General features: G+C 51.7%; 2 protein-coding genes across 2 annotated transcripts in view; one reads left to right on the forward strand and one right to left on the reverse strand.

Moving 5' to 3' along the window:
* Positions 1–838: 838 nt before the first annotated feature.
* On the forward strand, positions 839–13463 carry gas6 (growth arrest-specific 6). The gene is made up of 15 exons (XM_086144414.1): positions 839–1192; positions 1368–1528; positions 2908–2932; positions 3033–3095; positions 5602–5724; positions 6484–6603; positions 7067–7189; positions 7641–7762; positions 7851–7969; positions 8672–8861; positions 8938–9102; positions 9199–9367; positions 10756–10895; positions 10987–11182; positions 11802–13463. Exons 1-15 carry the CDS (start codon positions 1117–1119, stop codon positions 11951–11953), a joined length of 1944 nt encoding a protein of 647 aa, XP_086000540.1. The 5' UTR covers positions 839–1116; the 3' UTR covers positions 11954–13463.
* A 318-nt stretch (positions 13464–13781) lies between these two features.
* The window catches only part of tmem255b (transmembrane protein 255B), a 12285-nt gene continuing 9550 nt past the window's right edge, over positions 13782–16516 (reverse strand). Inside the window, exons 7-9 of the mRNA XM_086177828.1 lie at positions 16101–16260; positions 15863–16015; positions 13782–14012 (exon numbers count right to left, since the gene is read on the reverse strand). Coding sequence (XP_086033954.1) covers positions 13782–14012; positions 15863–16015; positions 16101–16260 — 544 coding nt within the window. The remainder of the gene's footprint in view (positions 14013–15862; positions 16016–16100; positions 16261–16516) is intronic.

A 16516-nucleotide genomic window follows, 5' to 3' on the forward strand; every position in this document is an offset into this window, starting at 1 on the left:
GGGAACACTTGAACAACACAATGTAACTCCACGTCAATCACACTTGTGTGAAATCATAGTGTCCACTCAGGAAGCAACACAGATTCATTTGGACTTGTTTTAAGGACATTATATCAAAGTTGGATCAGCCTGGAGTTTGTTTTTACACTTTAATTTTGAGTGTGATTCCTAATCCAGACCTCCATGGGTTGATACATTTCATTTCCATGGATCATTTTTGTGTGATTTTGTTGTCAGCACATTCAACTGTGTAAAGAGCAAAGTATTTCATAAGAATATTTAATTCATTTAGATCTAGGATGTGATTTTTACGTGTTCCCTTTATTTTTTTCAGCAGTGTATAAATTGTCAAGGTCTTAGGTACAAAGATTTGAGCATACCCAGGACATGATCGTGAGAACATCCTAGAAGAGATCGAGAAGAACATGAATTTTTCTGACGTATCGTTCTAGTTAGTGAGTGGAACCTGCACCCTCAGCTTGATGGACAGGTTCCTCCTCCGCAAAGGGCTCGGAACACCTGGGTTCTGCAGTTTCCCGTGTCGTGAGTGTTCGTGGAGCTTAGAAGGTCCCGGGGGAGGCGCACAGCGGCGCCCCCCTCCGGCCGGTGCGTTCAGCGCCCCGTTTTTCCGTGAACCGGAGCCGCAGTCACCTTCGGGCCGGTGCCGATCGTGCTGCGTTCACGTACCCTCGGATTTTTGAGCTCCACTCGCAGGAATCGGGGTCAGCGAAGGGCTCGTATTTATAATCCTCCCCCCCCCCCGAGGTCGTCATCGGTGGGAGGGCGCAGGGGGCGGGGAGACCGGGAGCCCGCATCGCCTCCAGCTCCTGAACGCACCTCCCGGAGTGACTCCCCCTCCCGCGGCGGCGGCGGCGGCAGACGGTCCGGACGGCACGGATGAACCGGGGAACGCGCACCGCGATGGGGACGCGCTGAAACGGCGGCGGAGGACCGGGACCGGAACCGGAACCGGCGGCGGAGCGGCTCGGAGAGCGACTGGAACCCCGCGGACGGTTCGCGGCCGAGGCACCTGAACGTACCTGCGGCTTCCGGTGCGGGAGGACGCGGAGGAGCGCGGGACCGGACCGGGACGACGCTCCCACACGCGCCCGAACCATGCGCGTGAACATGCGCCGGCGCCTCCGCTCGGGCGCGCTGCTGATCATGCTGCTCGCGCGCTTCACACACGGCAGTAAGTACACGCGCAATGCTAGGCGGCTAGCTCGCAGGCTAGCTCGGACCTGCAGCCGCTAATGGAGGGGGGGGGGAGAGAAAACACACACACACACCCAGATGATTGTCGTCATTAAAAGGAACTCTGTGTGTGTGTGTGTGTGTGTGTGTGTGTGTGTGTGTGTGTGTGTCAGTCTCGCTGCCCCCCCACGAGGCCAGCCAGTTCCTGAGCAGACCCCGGCGCGCCAACCAGGTCTTCGAGGAGACCAAGCAGGGCCACCTGGAGCGGGAGTGCGTGGAGGAGCGCTGCTCCAAGGAGGAGGCCCGCGAGGTGTTCGAGAACGACCCGGAGACCGTGAGTCCACCGGGGAGGGGGGGGGGGGGGTAAAGTCCCGGTCCCGGTCTGGGTCCGGGTTCGGGGTCCGGCGCGCCAGGTCAGGTGACCCAGATATGACCTCGTCGCGAGAAATCCCGGACCATGTGACCACGCGCACCGTTGGTTGTTTACATACATGTCGACCGTAATGGCGGCGCGCACGTCACGTGACGTCTGTGTGTTGTGACCGTTCCTCTGCCTGGCTCAGTCTTCACACACACACACACACACACACACACACACACACTTTGAACCCTCCTGGTTGGGGTCCCCCGGCTCGACCTGGAGCTCACGTGCACACCCCCCTTCTGGGCGTGCATGCCTGCACTTCGTGCACACGCGTGCACGGGGCCCCACTAATGCCCCCCCCATGTTTACCAACAAAGCTAATCCTTGGTGAGATTAGCGCCGTGTGAACCCCCGCCCAGGACCTATAAATAGAAAGGGGGGGGCGCTCGGACGTCTCGGGGTGATGTCACCGCCCCGACCGCCGCCGTTCTGTAGAAGTGGCGTCGTGGAACCGGCGTTTCCATGGTAACCCCCATATGTGGGCCATATGTTGTGACGCCGTGACTCAGACTAGCGGTCGGGGAGAGAGGCGGGGTTACGGGGGGGCGAGTTGAGTCCGGGTCGGGCGGAGGAGGGGATTCCGGGCCGGGCTCCGCCCCTTCCCCGTGTCAGGCTCCGCCCCTCCCCGCGGCAGGCTCCGCCCCCACCGGTCCCGATGCAGAATGGCTCCTCTGTGCGTGTCCTGCCGTGTCGTGACACAAAGCTGCCGTCTCACTCCGGCTGCATTATTCATGGCCGCCGCTCCGGCTCTGACTCGGCAGTTTCCCTCGCCGCGGCTCGGCCGGGCGGGTGCGTCCTCGCCGTCGCCCCTAGCAACACGCCGTCGGCTTCCCGGACTCTGCCCGGCGTTCATCTCCGGCCTCGACTGCTCAGCGATAAGAGGTTGAAGTTCAACTCCGCTACCTTTTAGTTCTGGAGTCCAGTCCACCTTGTGGAGCTGCTCCACCTCCACCTTCTCCACCTTCTCCACCTTCTCCACGCCCTCCTGGCCGAGATGTGGCGTGGCGTGCCGAGGATGCTGCTTCCACCAGGAATGCAGAGAATCCTCCGGCAGCCCCCGGCGGACGGGCCGCGCCCTTCAGGACGGGCGCACACAGGCGTGCACGGATCAGACAGAAACCGCAAACTCATCTCCAGATGGAGGTTCCTCACCACACAGAATGTTGGTGTGTGTGTGTTTATGTGAGTGTGTGTGGATGGAAACTTCCTCCATCATGTTTACACCACCATGTTCATGTTTACACTGTGATTCTGCACCTTCACGACCCTCTTTCCTTCTCCCTCTTCAGGACTACTTCTACCCCAAGTACATCAGTAAGTCACCATTCAGATGATTCCAGCTCACATTTTTAACAGTGTAATAACAGCGTAATAACAGCGTAATAACAGTGTAATAACTTCTCTCCTATCAAAGCTTGCATGGATAAGTTTGGTGACTCTGAGCTGAAGAAACAGGACCTGGTCACCTGCGTCCACAGTAAGTGTCCAGACATCAACCCACCTCCTGTGTTTTCCCAGCTTGACCTTCAGGGGTTAGAGAAGGTGTGGAGGAAAAGAACACCTCCTCCGGTCGCTGTAGAATCTCAGCGTTGCCGGGGTAACGGGCGGAGAGCAGCCATGTTGTCTGCCTCGGAGGTCGAGAAGATGTGGAGTGAGGAGGATGGAGTCCATCAGAGGGACAGAAGGTCACACTGAGATGGTTTGGACATGGACAGAGGAGGGATGGAGAGAAGGAAGCTGCCAGGCAGGAGGTCGAGAGGAAGTGGATCAGACGGAGGCAGGTGATTGGCTGCGGGTCAGATAGAGGCAGGTGATTGGCTGCGGGTCAGACAGGCAGATAATTGGCCGCGGGTCCAACGGAGGCAGGTGATTGGCTGTGGCGACCCCTGAAGGGAACTGGCCAGTAGCAAAGATGGAGAAGATGATGTTTCCTAGGCGACTGATCTCTGATCAGCTGATGATGTTTAATCCATGCGTTGTAAAAGAACAATGAATGTATTTTAAAAAAAAAAAAGAAATGTGTGGAAATGGACTGCAGCAAACATAGTATGCAGTATTTCCGACATAAGAAGTACTAGTAGGAAGTATTACCAAGCAGTATCCAGAGTTCTGACCCGGGGAGGGGCAGTTATCCGCGGGGGGGGCGGCTGCACTGCAGCATCCCTGCACCAGCCCCACCACCACACACACACACACACACACACCACCACCAGGCCTGGTACTGCACCAAAACCCACATCCAGAACTCGGGTGTGGAGTGGGAGCTGCACGCTAACCAGCACCCCCACCACCACCACACACACCTCCTGCGTGACTGCAGCAGGGAGTGACTTGTGTGTGTGCGTGTGTGTGTGTGTGTGTGTGGGGGGGTTCTGACGTAAGCAGAGCCCACAGATTCTGCTGCATCAGGACACCTGGGGGGGGGGGTGGATTCCATGACTCAGCTGCTGCACCGAGGCCTTTAAAGATACAGCACAACTTTATCTGCACCCCCTTCTACACACCCCACACTACACACCCCACACTACACACCCCACACTACACACCCCACACTCCCCACTACACACCTCATACTTCCCACTACACCCACTATGGAGGGTCTCTGAGGTCACAGAAGGACAGCAGAATTCTATTTACTGAAATTTAATGCCACCATGATGGAGTCATTAGGTGTGTGTGTGTTTGTTATGTATGTATTCATATATGCATATATAGGTGTGTGTGTGTGTTAGTGTATATTCATGCACAATGACACATTTTTGCATGTGTGTATATCTGTGCACATACACATACAGGTGCATGTGTGTGTCAGTGTAAATGTCCATTCATGTGTGTTTATACACATACACACATTCGTATGTGTTTGTGCACGTGTGGTGATGTATGTTAATGTGCACGTCTCTTATTGCGTGCATGTGTCTACTTATGTCACTTTTTATAGATATATATATATATATCTATTTGCATGTGTGTGCATCTACACACAAGTGTGTGTGTGGTGATGTGTATCGACGTGCATGTCTCTAATTAGATATGATTGTGTGTGTGTGTCTATGTTACTTTATAACATATATCTTTTTGCGTGTGTGTGTGTGTGTCTGTAGACAGGTTTGTTGATGTATATTAATGTGCACGTCTCTACATAGACGTTCATATCTGGGCATGTGTGTGTGTGTGTGTGTGTGTGTGTGTGTGTGTGTGTGTGTGTGTGTGTGTGTGTGTCTACTTATGTTACTTACTATGCCTATATATGCATCTGCATGTGTGTATATACAGGTGTGTGTGTTTATGTAAATATGCTGCATAATTGCATCTGTGTGTGTCCTTATGTTTATATATACTTTTTATGCACATATATAAATCCATTTGCATGTGTGTGTGCATTGATGTATATTAATGTGCACGTGTTTACATTGATATTCATGTACATGTGTGTGCCTTTCTATACGTACAGACACATTTACATGTGTGTTCATACAGGTGTGTGTGTGTGTTGATGTGTGTCTACTTACACATGCATTCATTTCAGGTATGTTTGTGCACACACACACACACACACACACACACACATACACGACCTCTGGTGTGTGACAGGAAGTGGGACCCCCCCCCCCCCCGTCTGTGGTAGCAATGTGAGAAGGCGTAGCTGTTTTTCCCGCCGTACACTCCCTGAACCCGGCCGCTCCGACATGCCCGGACTTGTCGGGCGCCGTGAAAGTGCTGGGAAATGGAAACCGTGAGGAGGGAGGACGTGAACGTGCGCTCCCTGACACGGGTCCCAGGGGGCGGAGCCAGGGCAGGGGGCGGAGCCAGGGCAGGGGGCGGAGCCAGGGCAGGGGGCGGACGCAACCTCTGGGAGAAGAGCTCAGCCGGCAAAAGGCTATTTATACCGCCGCCCGCCGGCCGCGGGAGGGGGGGAGGCGGGAGGCGGGGTGACCTTCATCACGTCCCTTGACTCCGGTTCCCATGGTGTTCCCTCACAGATATCCCGGACCAGTGCTCGCCGTCGCCGTGCAACGCCAGAGGGACGGTGCGCTGCGAGGACAAGAAGGGGGACTTCCTGTGCCACTGCTTCACCGGCTGGACGGGGGGGCGCTGCGAGAAAGGTGCTCGTCTTTCTCGCCGCCGGGGGCGGGACCGGGACCAGGACCGGGACCGGGACTGGGACCGGGGGGGGGGTAGAAGGTGACATCTCCATCTCCAGGCTTCACGCCACCTTCCTGAGTCACTTCCTGGAGCTGTTTCTACACATCACCTCACAGATTGATGTTCTAGTTAATTAACCCCCCGCCCCCACACACACACACACACACACACACACACACGTCATCCCTGGAGCTTCATCTTCTCGCTGATGTCAGCCTGCCCTCATGAACAGAGGGATGAGATTTAAATATATTTCTATACTTTCACATCTCCTTGTTTCCTTGAAAGGAAAAACTGCTGTGTTATTACTGCTTTACCCGTGAGAAGGTCGTTGAAGTCACAGCGAGAAGCTTCAGAGGTCTCATCTGTGGATGTGGAAATATAACACACACACATACGGGGGGGGGTTCCGCACGTTTCCACTGTGACTCACGGCGCCACCTTCCTGCGACCGCGGGCGGCGAGCCAGGCGGATCCCTCGGCGCCGGGCCTTTTCCACTTGACGACCGGCCTCCCCAAACACGGGGCGGCGGCGCCCGGAGCCACGGGCCGCCATGACGTCGGCCGTCAGTTGTTCCAAAGGCGGAGCGGAACCGCTCGCCGCTTCTCTAACCTCCCGCTCCAGACATTAACCACATCGGGGAACGGGGGCGTTAAACTCCCACGGCGTGGGTTTTGTCGTCCTGATGTTTCTCCACCTTCCTCCCTCCCGTCTGCAGATGTGGACGAGTGCAGCAAGAGGAACGGGGGCTGCGACCACGAGTGCAACAACACCATGGGCAGTTACCGCTGCGCCTGCCGCCCCGGGTACATGCTGATGGGACGCCACATGTGTCACGGTACGAACGCCAGGCACCGTGCACGTGTGTGTGTGTGTGTGTGTGTCATCACCTCATATTAGTACATGGTGGACTGAACGTCTCGGCTCCTGGAGCTGCAGAACCCCATGAGATTAGACCCGTCCATTAGAATCAGCAGAATCCGGGGTCTCCGGAGATTAGACTGATCCATTCTGAGGAGAAGAAAGTTTTTTTTTTTCTTTTTTAACATGTAAACAACTGTCTGTGGGAGGTTGCCTGCCTCCCCCACACACACACAAACACACACTTCCTGCCCCACTCCCAAACACTCGGTTGGAAAAAAACAGAACCTGTTTTGGAAAAGATGAAGCTTAAGTTGTTTTTAAAAGTCAGCTGAAATGTTTTTCCAGCTGGTTCTTCTACAATGAGTCCTTATCAGACACTAATGTGTGTGTGTGTGTGTGTGTCACCCTCTCACCTCGCTCTGTGTGTGTGTGTGAAGATGTGGACGAGTGTGAGGACCCCGGAGTGTGTGGGACGGCCCAGTGTGACAACAAGGAGGGCGGCTTCGACTGTCTGTGCGACATCGGCTACGTCTACGACAACCAGACCAGGAGCTGCGTGGGTGAGCGCACACACACACACACACACACACACACACACACACCGTGCAGCTGTATCCCAAGGTTGCAGGACCAGAGGGAGGGTTTTTGTGTAGCAGGTTGTGGTCTGGCAGTGACCCCCCCCCCCCCCCCCCCCCAGGCGACATGCCGTCTGGAGCTGCAGTCGATGTGATGTCGGCCATCTTTGCAGAAACGACCCCCCCAGGGGAGGAGATTCTTTTCCCAGGCTTTTCCGAACCCTGACACCCCCCCCCCCCCCCCCCAGGGGACCCCAGTCTGCAGGCCTCCGTCCACTGGATGGCCATGTAAGGTCATGGGTGGCCACCAACCACCTCCCCGGGGCTGTTAGCATTCCATCCAGACGTCTTTCCAGTGTTCCTGGGTCGTACCATTCTGGGGGAGACGGGGGTGTTCGGAGCCGTCCAGCTCACTCTTTCTCCCCCTCGGTCGCAGACGTGGACGAGTGTGAGGCGGGGGTGTGCGCCGAGGAGTGTCTGAACACTCCCGGCAGCTTCCGCTGCTTCTGTGACGGTCGCCGCGGCGCCAAGCTGGCCCCGGACCTCCGCAGCTGTCAGGTGAGCCGCCGCCGTCGGCCGGGACGCGCCGGGTGCCGCGTACCGTTGTCATGACGATTCCTTTTCCCCGCCCGCCCCCCCCCGACAGCCCATCATGCCCTGTCTGTCGCCGCCGCTGAGGAGGAACTCACGCTCGCTCTACTTGGGCCGGATGTTCAGCGGCGTGCCCGTGGTTCGGCTGCGCTTCCGCCGCAGGATTCAAACCGGGTGAGAGGACCGCCACCGCCGCTCCCGCACGCCACTCCTGCACGCCACTCCTGCAGGGGGAACCATTCCTTCAAGAAAAGACCAGAAGAAGTTCAATCACAGGGATCCTGCTGGATGACATCATGATGTCAAATTGTTATGAAGTCACGATGTCATCGTAATGTAAGGATGTCATGAGGTCATCATGAGCCGATGATGTCGTCACAACGTAAGGACATCACGATGTCATGAAGATGTGATGTGTTGGTGACTCGTCCTCTGGCCGGAGGCGCGTTGTGATGATGTCATCGGGACGTGACGATGTCATCGTGACGCTCAGATGGTGGTTTGACGGCGATGTGATGATGATGTCATGAAGTCAGGATGGTGATGACGTTACATCACGAGAATGTGATGACATCATCACGTGACGACATAAGCGTGTGGTGATGATGTCATCAGGACGCGACGATGGTGGTTTGACGGCGATGTGATGATGATGTCATGAAGTCAGGATGGTGATGACGTTACGTCACGAGGATGTGATGACCATCACGTGACGACATAAGCGTGCGGTGGTGATGTCATCAGGATGTGACGATAGAATTTCAAGAAAACGTGATGATGACGTCTCGCGATCATGATTTGACGACGTCGTGAATCGAGGCCGCGGCGACGATGTCACCGTGACCTTTGTCGTCGTCATCCGACTTCGCCCCGCAGGTTCTCGGCCGAGTTCGACTTCCGCACCTTCGACCCCGAGGGCGTGATCTTCTTCGCGGGGGGTCACCTGGACAGCTCCTGGATCGTGCTGGCGATGCACCGCGGGAAGCTGGAGCTCCAGCTCAAGTACGGCGCCGTCAGCCGCGTCACCAGCAGCGGCCCCACCATCAGCGACGGCCAGTGGAGGAAGGTCAGACGCCGCCGCCGCCGCCCGTGACCTCCACCCAACCCCGCCCTGAACACCAACCTTCTCCTTCTCCGCCCAGATCTCGGTGGAGGAGCAGGGCCGGAGCCTGGTCATCAAGATCGACCGGGAGGCGGTGATGAAGATCGCCGTGAACGGAGATCTGTTCACGCTGAAGAAGGGCATGCACGAGCTCAACCTGACCGTGGGAGGGGTTCCTTTCAGGGAGGACGGCCTCGTCAACCAGGTGTGTGTGTGTGTGTGTGCGTGTGTGTGTGTGTGTTCGCCAGAGGAGGCGTCTTCAGCTGTGTGTGTGTGTGTGTGTGTGTGTGTGTGTGCACAGGTGAACCCCCGTCTGGACGGCTGCATGAAGGAGTGGCGCTGGCTGACAGGAGAAGACGGGTCCATCCAGGAGACCATCAGGTCCAACGAGAACATGCAGTGCTTCTCCTCCGAGGAGCCCGGGGCCTTCTACCCTGGGGGGGGGTTCGCACTCTTCAACATCTCCTACGGTGTGTGTGTGTGTGTGTGTGTGTGTGTGTGCATCTCAAAGTGTGTTCTCTGTTCTTACTGTGTGTATGTGTGCGCACTCTAGTGTCTATTTGTGTGTGTGTCTTACTTATAATTGTGTGTGTTCATTTTACGAAGCATTTATCAGTGTATGTGTGTGTGTTCTCCGTCACAGTGCGTGTGTGTCTTTTGCTTACGTTTGTGCATTTAGCGTGAGTGTGTTTGTGTTGTGCTTTTATTTTGTGTTTGTCTGTGTCATCTGTTTGTGAAACATTCTGTGTGTGTGTGTGTGTCAGTATATCTGTGTGTGTTTGTATTAGTTTGTTTTTGTGCTGAAATGTTTGTGTGTGTGCTTATACGTGTGTTTCGGTGAATGTGTTGTCTATTTGTGAAACTGTGTCAGTGTGTGTGTGTGTGTGTGCCAATGTACCTCCTTGTGTTTGTATTACACAGTGTTTTTGCCAGTATACTTGTGTGTGTGATTGACCTTGTGTATCTGAGTGTCCCAATTTGTGTTTTAGAGTGTGTGTGTGTGTGTGTGTGTTTGTGTGTGTGTGTGTGTGTGTGTGTGTGTGTGTGTGTGTGTGTGTTTGTTCTCTGTGTTTTTTGTTGGTATCTGTGTATGATAAGTGTGTGTGTGTGGGTGCGTGTGTGTGTGTTTGTTTTCATGCTTAGATATTTCTGCATGAGTCTGTCCAATGTGTGTGTGTGTGTATTTGCCTGTTGGTATCTGTGTACGTTAAGTGTTTGTGTCTGTGTGTGTTAGTGTGATAATTTTTGTGTATGTTCAGTGTGTGTTTGTGTTTATGTATGTGTTCTCAGTATTAAACTGTGTGTGTGTGTGTTCAATGTGTTTTTGTGTCACGGTGTGTGTTAGTGTGATAGTGTGTGTATGTTCAATGTGTGTTTGTGTGTGTTCTCAGTATTAAACTGTGTGTGTGTTGGTATCTGTGTATGTTAAGTGTTGGTCTTTGTGTGTGTGTGCTCAATGTGTTTTTGTGTCATAGTGTGTGTTAGTGTGTGTGTATATTCAATGTGTGTTTGTGTGTGTTCTCAGTGTTAAACAGTGTGTGTTTGTATGTTGGTATCTGTATGTTAAGCGTTTGTGTGTGTGTGTGTGTGTGTGTCCTTTCAGTGTGTGTTTGTGTCGGTGCGTGTGTCGTCAGTATGAAACAGTGTGTGTGTGTGTTCAGTGTGTTTTTGTGTCACGGTGTCTGTTAGTGTGTTAGTGTGTGTGTATGTTCAATGTGTGTTTGTGTGCGTTCTCAGTGTTGAACAGTGTGTTTGTCTGTTGGTATCTGTATGTTAAGCGTTTGTCTCAGTGTGTGTTTGTGTGGTCAGTATGAAACAGTGTGTGTGTGTCAGTAACATAGGTGTGTGTTCCCCCCAGCGTCTCAGAACCTGAGTGTGCGTCTGACGTTGCGTCCGACGTCGTCCATCGGCGTTCTGTTTTCTCTGGTCGGCGCCGACGCCGTCCCCCTGTCGGTGTCTCTGTCCAATCACAACCCGGGGACGGACCAGTGGAGCGACGTGAGTCCCCGCCCCCTCAGGCTCCCCCTCCTCGCCGCCGCCGCCGTGGCGTCTGACGTCGTGTGTGTGTGTGTGTGTGTGTGGTGTGCAGTTGGTGCTGGTGTCGGCGGGCGGCGAGGTGGTGGCGAGCTGCCCCGCCCTCCTCTGCGACGGCGACGCCCACGAGATCCGCCTGCTGATCGCCGACAACCGGACGGAGCTGCTGGTGGACGGACGGCCGGGACGCAGCCGGGACACGCCGGTGGACTTCATGTCTCCCGCCGCCACCTACCTGGGAGGACTTCCTGGTCAGAACACACACACACACATACGGGGCTGTTAACGCCTTATTACACTGTAATGACAGTGTATTACACGTTTATTACATTGTAATAAGTTTACACTCATATTTATATATCTATAAATACATAATGACATAATGAGAGTTTGTTACCTGTCGACTGTGTTACACACATTTTTCACTCTAATGATTTTTTTTTTCACTTTTTCTACGCCATAATAACTTTATTACACTGTGATATTTAAAGTTACACCATCTGTCTTTAACCTTGTGTTGTCTTGCGGGTCAAAAGTGACCCACTAACATGTTCAGCTGTAGAAAAAACACCTTAACCTATTTTTTTTCCCACTTGAAATTTTATGACTTTTCCTAAAGAGACCCCATAATTCGAAAAAGTGATACTTCTTTTTTGTTTATGTTTCCATGTGGGCTGTGCAAAGATTGTCTTACGGGTCATTTTTGACTCGTAGGATGAGGGGAGTAAACACAAGGTTTTTTTACTCTCACAAGTTTGTTACGCTGTAAAAACATTTATTACACTGTAATAATCTCCCGAGAAGTGTTATTACAGTGTAATAAAGTATTTTGTCCTCCATACCGGTTGGCGATGGGTCCGGTCCCCGCAGACGTCCCGTTGCCGTGGTCCCCGGTGTCGGCGCCGTACAGCGGCTGCATGGAGGTCAGCGTGAACGGGCGGGCGCTGGACCTGGACCAGGCCGTCCAGAAGCACAACGACATCCGGTCCCACTCCTGCCCCCTGCTGGGCGCCCAGCAGTGACCCCGAGGCCGGGGGGGGGGGGGCCATCGGAAAGGTGTCGGGGCCGGTTCTGTACCTGGACCCCCCCCACATCCAACAGCTGATCTGGGACCAGTCCAATTTCTGCATCGCGTCCTCAAACATCAGCTGACCCCCCCAACCCAACATCTACCCAGAGAAAGCTTCTTCAGGTGCTCACATTGGATGAGTGTCACCATCTCACACACACACACACACACACCCCCCCCACCAGGTGAGTCTCTTTATGGGGGTTCTGACCAGCCATCACGCTTTAACTCACCAGAACCTCCCCAGAACCCCCCCATCCTCCAGAACCCCCCTGGCGGTCCTTGGGCTGCTGAGGAGGAAGAGCTGTAAAATAGGAGTGTGTAAATAGTGAGACTGTTCCTGCTTCACAAAACAAGTCAACAAACGCTTGGACCGCCGACGGTCACCTCAACCTCACGTCCCACCGAACTTCACATCCGACCGCCGACGGTCACCTCAACCTCACGTCCGACTGTACCGGACATCCGATTGTACTTTTCTTCAGATCCAACCGCACCGGACGTCCGATTGTACTTCACGTCCGAGTGAACTTAACATCCGGCTGTACGTCGCATCACACTGAACTTCAAAATCCGACTCTACTTCTTTTCAGATCCGACTGTACTTGACACGCGATTGTACTTCACTTCCGACTGCACGTCACATCACGTCACACTGAACTTCCCAACCGGCTGTATATCAGGTCCGACCGTTCTTCACATCCGACTCTACTCGACGTCCGACTGTACGTCACGCGCAATTGTACGTCATGTTCACGCATAAGGCGACGTCCAAACACGCTTGACGTCCGACTGTAAGTCATCCGCGATTGTACGTCACGTGACGTGAACGCGTCGTCCGACTGTACATCACATCCGACTACACCGCACCTGACCGCGTGCCACGACCGATTGTACACTGTGTCTGGACGTCAGGTGTGACTGCGTCGCGACCACGCGTCAGGTGACGTGCGAACATGGCGAGCAATTGCACGTCACAACCGACCGTGCGCCACGGCCGATTGTACGTCTCGTCTGACGGTACGTCATGTCTGATTGTACGTCATGTCTGACTGTAGGTCGGGTCCATCTGGATCCATGGCAACAGACAATTTCATGTTTTTAATTTCACCTCATGGGGGCGCTGAGTGACTTCAGTGTGTGTGTGTGTGTGTGTGTGTGTGTGTGTGTGTGTGTGTGTGTGTGTGTGTGTGTGTGTGTTCCTCCCCATGAGTGGAACCTTTGATCCAGTATTTGCTGGATGAAAGTGGACAAGTTTTTAAGTTCCTGTTTAGTTCCTGTGTGTTCGTTCGTTTGCTCGCTGCAGAGGATCCGCCCCTTTTGACTTTGACTCCGCCTCTCCTGATGTTGACTCCTCCCCTCTGACTTTGACCCCGCCCTCAGCAGCGACAGTCGTATTTAAAAGCAGAAATAAAAGCAGTTGTATAAACAGAACTACAGTAAAAGTGTATTTTCAAAGAAAAGAAGTGTGGACTGTTTCCTTCTCGCCGACGTCCTGGAGGAACCCGAGGAACCTGAAGAACCCGAGGAACCTGAGGAACCCGGCCTCCTTTCAGACCTCCTGCAAGAAAACACGGACTCCCGCCTCCACGCTTGAAGAGAAAGCCCTTTTTATTGCGTGGAGCAGCTGAAATGTGCAGGGAGTTCACACACACACACACACACACACACACACACACACTGAAACTACACCAGCAGAATAACATGGAAGAACAAGGAATACATACTACATAGATACCAACACGCGTGTGCTCGGGGGAACCGGGGGAACGCGGCCCGGCTCAGCAGGCGTAGGGGGGCGGCTTCTCGAAGGGCCCGTAGGAGGAGCTGTAGAGGACGGGAGCGTTGGGCGTTAGCATGTAGCCTCCTGGATCCTGGGCTCCGACCTGGGGGGGCGGGGGGGGCGGGCCGGAGGGCTGGGGGGGCAGCGGGGTCGGGGTCTCCTCTGAGGGACACGAGGTGGTGGACGTCTGGACGCCATCCGGCAGAAGAGGGGGCTGGAAACCATTGGGCTGCAGGGAAGAAGAAGAAGAAGAAGAAGAAGGTGGAGGGACGATGATGGAGAAGGTAAAGAGAAGGAGGAGGACATTTATTTCAATCGAGGAGGAATAATACCTGATACATTCATATATATGAGTGTTATATACATTCATATATATATATATACACTGCTCAAAAAAATAAAGGGAACACTTAAAAAACACATCCTAGATCTAAATGAATGAAATATTCTTATGAAATACTTTGCTCTTTACACAGTTGAATGTGCTGACAACAAAATCACACCAAAATGATCCATGGAAATCAATTGTATCAACCCATGGAGGTCTGGATTAGGAATCACACTCCAAATTAAAGTGTAAAAACAAACTCCAGGCTGATCCAACTTTGATGTAATGTCCTTAAAACAAGTCCAAATGAATGTGTGTTGCTTCCTGAGTGGACACTATGATTTCACACAAGTGGGATTGACTTGGAGTTACATTGTGTTGTTCAAGTGTTCCCTTTATTTTTTTGAGCAGTATATATTATATATATTTAGATATGATTTTTATATATCATATATAAATATACATTCATATATATTCATATATATTCATATATCATATATTATATCCTCAGCTGCAGGGAATGTTCAAATCTTTGTAGTTAACGGTTAAGACAATTTATATTTCATTGTATTTCTTATTCTTCCTCCTTCCTACTATTATCTATTACTGTTATGTTTTTATATGAAACTCTGGCGCAACAATTTCCTTCGGGATAAATAAAGTTGTTCCCATCTCTCATCTCATCTCATCTCATATACATATATGATATATATATATATATCTATATATGTATGTATGTATATTCATGTCTTCTGCGAGAAGATTCTGCCATGCCATCAGAGTCCTGTGTCCTTTGGGCCAATTTATTGGATTTTGATATATAAGAATACATAAATGATTGTATTTAATGTTAAAAATGATATCGTTACAAATGTATAATCATGTGTTCAATGTTATTTATGAAAATCTACATAATATTTATTATGGAAATTGAACTGACGACTACGAACCCAAAGCTATAAACTGTTATTTGCTCACAATTCTAAATTTTAAATATGTAAAATATACATTGCCCTTATTTTATCTTTATCAAATGATCATAAATTGGTTCATTCATAAACCTCTGTGACTCCAAAATTATATCTATAAAACACAAATAGCTTTTTTCAGCATACTTAGGACAATGTATGTATAAAATAAATTGATGTATGATCTCATTTCTATTTTAGAATTGATTACTAACTTACAAAATATTATCAATTTGATATAAATTCTATAAAGATAAAATGCATATGGTCATACATCAAAATATACTCAAAAACTGAACTTTAGATTGATATAAAAGAATGTAAATATACAATGACAGCGATGCGAGTTTAATATAAACTGCTAAAAAAAATAAAGGGAATACAAAAATAACACATCCTAGATCTGATTGAATGAAATATTCTTATTAAATACTTTGTTCTTTACATCATTGAATGGACTGACAACAAAATCACGCAAAAATGATCAGCGGAATTCTAATTTATTAATCCATCGTGGTCTTGATTTGGGGTCAGACTCAAAATTAAAGTAGAAAAACACACTCCAGACTGATCCAAATTTGACATGATGTCCTTAAAACAAGTCAAAATGAATCAATGTTGCTTCCTAAGTGGACAGATTTGATTTCACAAAAGTGTGACGGACTCAGAGTTTCATTGTGTTGTTTAAGTGTCCCCTTTATGTTTTTTGAGCAGTAAATAAAACACAGTAAAGGGTTTCCGTGCGTTCTATATGTTCCCGGTTGGCTGGTCGTTGCCACGCACCTGCACCTGCATGGCCACGGGGTAGTTGGGGTAGGCGGGCAGGTTCTGCCCCGAGGGGCAGAAGCCGGCGTAGGTCAGCATGTGCTGGGCCGGGTTGTACAGGATGTGTGGCGGCGGCGGCGGGCTGGGCGCCGCGCCGGCGGTCGGCTTCCGCTGAAAAAATACAAAGAGGTCACGGGTCGGGGCGGCGTGGCGTGGCGTGCGAGCGTCCGTGGCGGGAGCGTGCACGTGACCTTACCATGTCCTTGTAGGCGCCCAGGATGGCGGCGGCCACGATGCCCAGGAACAGGCCCACCACGTTGAGGACCACGGACGCCCACAGCAGGCGCTGCAGGTGGATCACGTCCCAGCAGCTGCTCACACCCGTGAACTCATAGTACTGAGAGTGGTACTCCGTGCTGGGGGAGCACCGATCAATCAATACATCAATCCATCAGTGACTCAATCAATGACGAGTGAGTGAAGGTGTTAAGGAGTGTGTGTGTGTGTGTGTGTGTGTGTGAGTGAATGACGGCGTGAGTAAGTGAATGAAGGAGTCATTGAGTCAATGAGTGAAATGAAGGAGTGAGTGAATGAATAATAAGTGAATGAATGAATAAATGAATGAATGAAGGAGTGAGTGAGTGAATGAATGAAAGATTGAGTCAATGAATG

Source organism: Fistularia commersonii, chromosome 3, assembly GCF_037954325.1.
Source record: "Fistularia commersonii isolate RoL2024-O1a breed Wild chromosome 3, RoL_Fcom_v1.0, whole genome shotgun sequence".
Taxonomy (NCBI): Eukaryota; Metazoa; Chordata; class Actinopteri; order Syngnathiformes; family Fistulariidae; genus Fistularia; species Fistularia commersonii.